This window comes from Triticum aestivum, unplaced genomic scaffold (assembly GCF_018294505.1).
Source record: "Triticum aestivum cultivar Chinese Spring unplaced genomic scaffold, IWGSC CS RefSeq v2.1 scaffold56240, whole genome shotgun sequence".
Lineage (NCBI taxonomy): Eukaryota > Viridiplantae > Streptophyta > Magnoliopsida > Poales > Poaceae > Triticum > Triticum aestivum.
In genome coordinates this window covers 1-7,823 of record NW_025225559.1, presented here as the reverse complement: position 1 = coordinate 7,823, position 7,823 = coordinate 1, and the positions used below count along the sequence as shown (strand labels likewise).

At 46.6% G+C, this 7,823-nt stretch overlaps 1 protein-coding gene across 1 annotated transcript; it reads right to left on the bottom strand.

Annotated features, from left to right (window-relative positions):
- Nucleotides 1–1,224: 1,224 nt before the first annotated feature.
- LOC123172263 (disease resistance protein RPM1) lies at nt 1,225–4,413 on the bottom strand (the record flags this gene model as incomplete). Its single annotated transcript, XM_044589262.1, is given in 2 exon segments — nt 1,225–1,534; nt 1,617–4,413. Coding segments are annotated over 2 exon segments (2,751 nt in total). The 3' UTR covers nt 1,225–1,518.
- Between the last annotated feature and the right edge of the window lie 3,410 nt (nt 4,414–7,823).

The following is a 7,823-nucleotide window of genomic DNA, read 5'->3' as shown; positions in this document are numbered from 1 at the left end:
GCAAAATCTCTCTGGAAATTCTTAAAATGGGCATAACTTTTGCATACGAACTCGGATGAAAAAGTTTTTTATATGAAAAATCATCTACTCGAAAAGTTACATCCAAATTTAACGGGGGGAACCCCGTTAAACATTTTTAGAATCCCTAAAAACCTAACAGAAAAAAAGATACGGGGCTTTTAAGATCTGGAGAGGCAAAAAAATTCAAAAAAATTCAAATTGTGGTCAAACTGTGGTCAAACAATGGTCAAACTAATTATTCTAGAATATTAGTGTTACTAAATAATTATTTCAGTTTTTTTTAAATTTTGGTCAAATCTGGTCAAACTGTGGTCAAACAATGGTCAAACTAATTATTCCAGAAATATTAGTGTTACTAAATAATTATTGTTTTTTAAATTAATAGTTTCAAACTCAAACAGTGAAATGTGTCACTTCATGCTCAAGCTAAATACCTGAAGGTTAATAGAATTGACATCCTACTATTGTCAGGAAAACAACAAGTGCAGACTTGGAAACGAGGGAGAATAGAACCCGGAAGTTAAGCGTGCTCAGGCTGGGGGATTGGGAGGATGGGTGACCGTTCGGGAAGTTAGATGATTTGGAATGATGAGGGGTGATTAGAGATTAGAGGATAAATTGAGCAGTGATGAGGGGTGGTGATTAGAGATTAGAGGTTAAAATAATTCAGAAATTTGAAAATAAAAGAAATTGAAAAAATTCGCAAAAAAATTTAAACCTGCGGAGGAGGCCTTTAGTCCCGGTTAGCCACGAGAACCGGGACTAAAGGACGGGCCTTTAGTCCCGGTTAGCCACGAGAACCGGGACTAAAGCCTTTAGTCGCGGTTCGTAAGAGGCGCGACTAAAGGGGGGGGTCTTTAGTCGCGCATATTTAGTCCCGGTTGCACAGCCGGGACTAAAGGCCTTTGCGAACCGGGACTAAAGGCCTTTTTTCTACCAGTGCTAATACGTAATTTAGCAATTTAGCATTCCAAGTACCAGAGGCTCTGGGGCTAAAAGAAACTGAGTTGTATTTTCTCTTCTTTTTCTTTTGGGCGTGACTGTGCTGCTTCCGCCCCAGCACCTATCGTTAGATGTATCGGTTGGTTGCTTTGTATACAAAGCGGGGGGAAACCCTTTTTCGGTAAAAGAAACTGAGTTGTGCAGTTCTGAACCTCACCAGGATGTCCAATAACTTCAGATGCTTTGCACTGGGGCATAGCATTCAGTGGCAAAAGGCAAATAAGGATTGCTTTCTCTTACACATGTGTTGAGCAAGTAGCTGAAGTTTTCAACATTATTACATGAATCACTCCGTAAAAGTACATAATAATTGTCGCAAGCAATAGCTTAGCACCACTAAACATAAATACTGTAAAACCAGTTATTTTTTGAATAAGTACAAATAGTAATAGCACGAAGAGTGACAGTTGTCTCATAATTCGCCATTCCTCAACAGTGATACATAGCTCCCACATTGATGGAGGTAAGTGCAAACCCCATCCACGCAAGAAAGGCTCATGCCTCTCCGGGTCTACAGAAAAACAATTTTTCATCAATTTCAAAAGCTAAAGTTTGGTGCTGGTGATCGAGCACACATTGGATGTTGCAGTTACCTTATGGTGCAGTAGACTCTCGGGATATGCTCTGGTATTGCCCTTCGAAGATTCCTATCGAAATCAGGATGCATATGACGAAAAAACGCCTCCTGGAGGGATTTCAGATGTTCCAGGCCGGTAGGGATGTCCCGCAGTACAACAAGGTCACTGATCACAAGTTCTTCAAGGCGGACCAAAGCTCCCTCGTGTATGCATATTTGGTTGACATGTGGCAAATTCAACAAGAAAAGAATCTTCACATTTGGGAACCACACTGGCTGGAAGTTTATCTCCTGTCCAGTATACGCTTTGCTTAGAACTATTTCGGTCAAGTTTGACAACTCAGAGAGGCGCGGCACTGGGTTCTCTGAGAGCTGGGACCAACGTAGAGATATTTTGTGAAGGACATCTCCGTTGCTTGAGAAAAATGGAGACTTAAAAGTTCCTTCGGAAAATCGGCCGTACAGACAGAGCTTTCTAAGACGGTTTGACAAAGTTAAAATTTCAAGCTGGAGTACCTCATCTTCATTGATGGCTATTATTTCTAACACTGAGAGCTGATGCATCTTTGACAGAGAGTCACACAATTGTGCACAATGGATGCCCCTTACCCCACTAATGCTAAGGGTCCTCAGCTGAGATAAACTTGCTAGTTTTGCAACGAAAGCTTTACTAGCTCGAACTGCACCTAGAGTTTGCAAGTTCTTGAAACTCCACAATCCATTAAAAGGCTCCATACATTCAAAACTTTTGAAACTCAACCAACTTTGGTCCAGCAATTTACCCATTATAATGTGCCGCAAGCTCTTCAACTTTTTAGACCCTCGTGGGAGATACAGACAGTCTGCACCTCGAAGACTCAATGTTTCTAAGTTGTGAAGGTTCACAACAGATTTCGGGAGTACCTTCACCTTGGTTTTGTTGAGGCCCAAATACCTAAGGTTGAATAGCTCCCCAATTGAATTTGGAACAGTCTCAATAGGTAATCCTGATAGCTCCAACACAGCAAGGTACTTCGATTCTGAGCTAAACCATGGAAAGGATCCCATACTAGTGTTGAATGCTATGAAGGTACGAAGCCCGCATTGACCTACGCTTGGTTGAGTGTCATTTTTGCATTGGAGCACCGACATGCGACGAGAATCCACCTGCATCACCCCATGACTATCATCATAAGTTGTACCGAAACTCTCTCTCTTGGATTGGAAAATGGCTAGTTCCCGCACAAGATCATGCATTCGAACACACTTGATCCTGTTAAAACTGTTCCTCTCTACCACATGAAGCATGCTTCGTCGAACGAGCTCTCTCAGGTAACCTTCAGCAACATCTTCTAAACTGCAATTTCCATTTTGTTTAATAAACCCTTCTGCAACCCACAGTCTGATCAATCTTTTTCTATGGATCATGTGGTCTTCTGGGAACATGGCACAATACAAGAAACAACTCTTCAAATCGTCAGGCAAGTATTTGTAGCTTAGATTTAGAATTTTCACCACATGCTTCAGGTCCGAATTGTTGTTTAGCTCGGAAATAAGTTGTGCTTCAAATAGTCCCCACTCTGTATCATTCTGCTCCTTAAGAGATAATATGCTCCCTATGGACACAAGGGCTAATGGTAAACCATCACACTTCTCCACTATGGATTCACCACATTTCCGTAATGCTAATGGGCAGATGTGATTTTCAGTTCTCGGAAACGCCTTCCTGCAAAATAGACGCCATGCATCCTCCTTCTCAAGAGGCTCAACTTTGATCTTGTATCCATCATCAGCTTGTGAAGCTACTTCATCAGATCTTGTTGTGATTATTATTCTGCTTCCCATCTTTGTGTCGACGAGAACCCCTTTAATTTTTCTAAAAGCTTCAGCTGTCCAGACATCATCCAATATGATCAAGTACCGCTTTGTCTTCAGGGTTTCCTTCAATTCATCTTGTAGCTCTGCACAAGTCAGCTTCTCACCATCAAATGCTTTCTGGTCTTTAGAATAGATTTCTTTCAGCATTATTCTCCAAATATCATCTAGCTTATAGGACTGAGAGACGGAAACCCATACACGGCATTCAAAGTTGGATGCTTCATTTCTAAACACGTTATTGACAAGAGTGCTTTTCCCGATACCACCCATACCCCACAAGGCAATGGTTTGCAGATCTAGAGATTTTTCCAAATTCAGTGACCCCATCAAGATGTCTCTATTTTTATCAATTCCTACAAGTTCATCATCAGAGATTGAGTAATCATGTCCAGGAAGATATAGTTGCTGTTGGCTGTCATAATTTGTTGCATAAACATCGCCCACACCAGCTATTGGTTGAGTCCAGTCTTTGTTTTGTTTAAGACGTATAAGCGCTTGGTTTATTCTCTCAAGGGCAGTAGCAATTTCATCTAGTGTAAACAGGTACTGGGGTTTCTTCACAATTTTCTTCACATAACTCCACTTTGATCCTTTCTGATGGTGTTTACCAACAACATACATATATTGATCCACAATGTCTTCCATATCATACGCCAATCTTCGGACTTGCCCTATCCATGTTTCGGTGACTCCATCTATCAAACCCTTGCCGCCAGTATCCTTGATAAATGCTTGTATAACCTCGAGGTCATTCTTTATCAGTGTCATGTTGGTTGGGAGCTCTGCAATAGACCCAGCTTTTTTTGTTAGCCATGGTCTAGCATAGTGCAGTGTTTCTGTTGCCACAGCTTTTCCAATCTTTGTCGTGACAAGAAGAAGAGCAGCCTCCGCCATTTCTCTTCGTGCAGTTTGACCTTCAACGTTGAATAACAATTCTATCCTTGAACATCAAATCTGCATAAAGAAAGCAAACATTTTGTCAAATGCCAGAAATTCCGGACAAGTGAGATATCTTTGTAACGGTTGGATGTTCTGTCTCGCGAAGTGATGCTATGGCTGCACTGTCAAGCGATATTACGTGATTTTGTTGATCAAATGAGTGCTTTAAATTGATGTTTACCTTATGTATGTTTAATATGTCAATCTAGCTTAAAAGGCTTGACACCATTGAGTATAAATTCCCGCACTGCCACTCTTTGAGTTACATCTGATTATTACTCCTTCCATCTGGGTATACTAGGCACAATTATAAAATCGTACCTCCTCTGTCTAAGTTCCATTTTTATTTCGGATCAAATTTTGATAATAGATTTCACTAGCAAAGTGTAAGTTGCATATCAAAAAAAATTATATCAATGGATTAGCATTCTAAAGAATTTTAAGTTATTATTATTTTATAAAACATATACTCCCTCCATTCCCTTATACAAGGTCACTATAAAAAATACAATTTGCAACTATACAAGGCACTAACCTATACTCTCTCCTGAACCATTGTCGGCTGTTGATGTCCACGCGCGCGTTTCCTTCCAGCGCAAATCTCGGTTTCACTTCCAATCCTATTGGCCCAAGGTGGAAGGATTCCTGGAGGCAGTGGCGAAAAGTTGGAACGCTGCGGCACCTCACAGTGCTCCATTCGTAAATTTGTACGCGTGGCTACAGTCAACGGCGGTTGAGCTCACCAGGTGGACTCGGTGGCACATTGGCAACATAAAAGTGCATATTTGAAATTCTCCCCCGTTTATAATGGGGCGGAACTCGCGACCGCCGGAGGCGCCGGACGGGTCGCACTCTTCGCCCCTGGCCGCCGGTGGGGTACCGCCGCAGCCGCCCATCACCTTGTTGCCGTCGTCCCTTGCGGCACCACCAGATCTTGATGGATCCACCCTGGATCAGATCTAGGCTGCGCGCGAGGTGACAACACGAACGGAGGAGGGGTTGCGTTGGGCGGTGCTTTTCAGAGATTCTCGTCGACACGGGGAATGGATCGTCGGACGGCTACAACATTCCCCGACATCTCGGTGGACGACGGTGATAGATATGGACAATGACGTCCTCGCCGGCGATTTTTTAGCGATGGACGACCAGATTAAGGTAGGATCTCGATTGCGCATTGACATTTATGATGTGGTCGTGGATCATCATGTGCAGGTGAGTCATGACGCGGAAGATCCGTTCGAGCTCGTTGTTTGTCCTTGGAGTCCGAGGGAGGGAAGCCGGATCCGCGATTTGGAGGCCGCTTCTGGGTTCTCACGGATACCGACGAAGACGACAAGAGCGAGAGTGATGATGTCGCCAAAGACCATGACAAAGGTGGTGAGAACGTCGGCTCCGGCGATGAAAATTGACGCGTAGAAGCCGATTGCTCATCGGATTAAGGTCGCGCAGAAGAAACCTAGGCCACGGATCAAACCATGGATCGGGCCGATCCCCAAGGTAAACGGTACGCTCACAACTCTTTCAAATTTTATTCCCGATGAATGGACGTTAGTCTCTAAGAGGAAGAAAGGGAAATTGGCCCGGCCGCCGCCGCCGCTGAAGATGTCGCCGGCAGTCTCGATTCAAACGGCCAGACGGGTTCGTTTGAAATCGCTGCTAATGGGCCGGGAGGAGGGACTGCGGATTTCGGAGGTCGTGGGCTCTATTGCACCTGGGCATGCGGCCCAGGTAGAGACCCAAGCCAACGAGCCTGGTTCGACGTACGCTCCTCCGCTGCATGAGTCTGCCTCAGATCGGGAGCCGCCGCAAGCAAACTCTGTACGTCCGTGTGCTAGGGTTTTGCGGGTTGGGACTCCAGGATTTCCTTCGATCGGTGCTGGCCGGGCCGTCCGGCTGAGACAAGGCAGTTCTTCCACTCCGATGGCTGGCCGCGGTGGCCCAAAGCCAGGGCCGCCTCCGCCCAGCGCTGCACCGCCCGCAGCGGCGCCGCCGGCCGCTATGCCGCCTGCAAGAGCTGCCGCACAGGCCCCGTGACGGGGTGGCAACAGGCACCATGAGGCGTCGCGGGACGCGCGGCCTCCAGGCGCTGCGGCGGATGCGCGTCACAATGCTGGGCGCGGCCGTTGTGGCTTCTCTGGCGGCGGTCGGGAGCACTACACGACGCCGGAACGCGATACCCGCCTCGGGGCCAGTGGGGCGACAACGGCTATGACGCATATGGTGAAGGCCAACACCGCGGGTCTTCGTCTACTGGAGGTGGCGTCGGATACGCTTGGTACAACGGCGGAGGCCCAGGTCACGGTTTTCAAGGACCTCCGGGCAACTTCGTTGAGGGGGTTGCAGGCCCCAATAACCGGTATAACCGGGGAAGTCACCGTGGTTTCTGAGGTGGGAGAGGAGGGGGTCGGCGCCCACCTCCACCGCGACCTTCACCACCGCCTGCTCTGTTGCAGCTGCTGTGGCCCAAACCGAGCCAGTTGCTACGGTGGAGACGGCCTCACCTACTCTTCCCGAGGTGGCTGTAGACAGAGTCCGAGCTTTGGCAATGGTCAGCATTCTGGTGACCAACACTGTGGCTACTAAGGCCGGTGACGGAGGTTCTAACAAGGGATCGGACAAACGTGATGGTGAAAAATTATCTAAGTGGGCACTTAAGAAGAAGAAGCTACCGTGTTACAGATGCGGCGAGCCGGGACATTTTGTGGCAGAGTGTACCACAGAGCTATGTGATTATGTTGTAGATCGCAGCATGTGTCTGGTGAGTGCCCGCTCCTTTCAGGCCCCAAGCCGGTGGTCAATATTTATGGGGTTTGCTGTCAGGAGTTAATGTTTTTTGAGTTACCGGATGTAACACCTATGACGCGTGTGATGGAGAGTTCCTTTCCCGCAGTTGTCAAAGTTACTAATGGGATCATGACAGAGGCATAGATTGTGCGGCAGTTGCGGGAGTTGGTACCAGGCAATTACCAGTGGGACCTTGTCAAGTTGGAGAACCAGACATACAAGGTCGATTTTCCCACTAAAGAGGACCAGTTGTATATTCTTAAGTGGGGCATGTGCAGAGTACCGAGTACGAACAGTATCATGGCTTTTGATGAGTGGAAGCAGAAAGAGCCCAAGGGTACACCTTTAGAGAAGGTCTGGGTATGTTCTATGGTGCACCATGCAAACCAATTAATCACTTCTTGGTAGTTTGGAGCTTGGGATCTCTCATCGGTAAGACGGAACAGGTGGACATGCCTTTCACTCGTGCACATGGAGCTGCAAGGTTACTGGTCAGTGTGGCCAGCCTTGAGTTCGTGCCGGATGTGGTCAAGTGGACGCATGTCGGGGTCACGTACGTGCTCGAGATTGAGATTGAGGATACACTGATACCTCAGGAGGGGGATGAGCATCGGGATATGGATACGACTGAGGGAGATGGAGC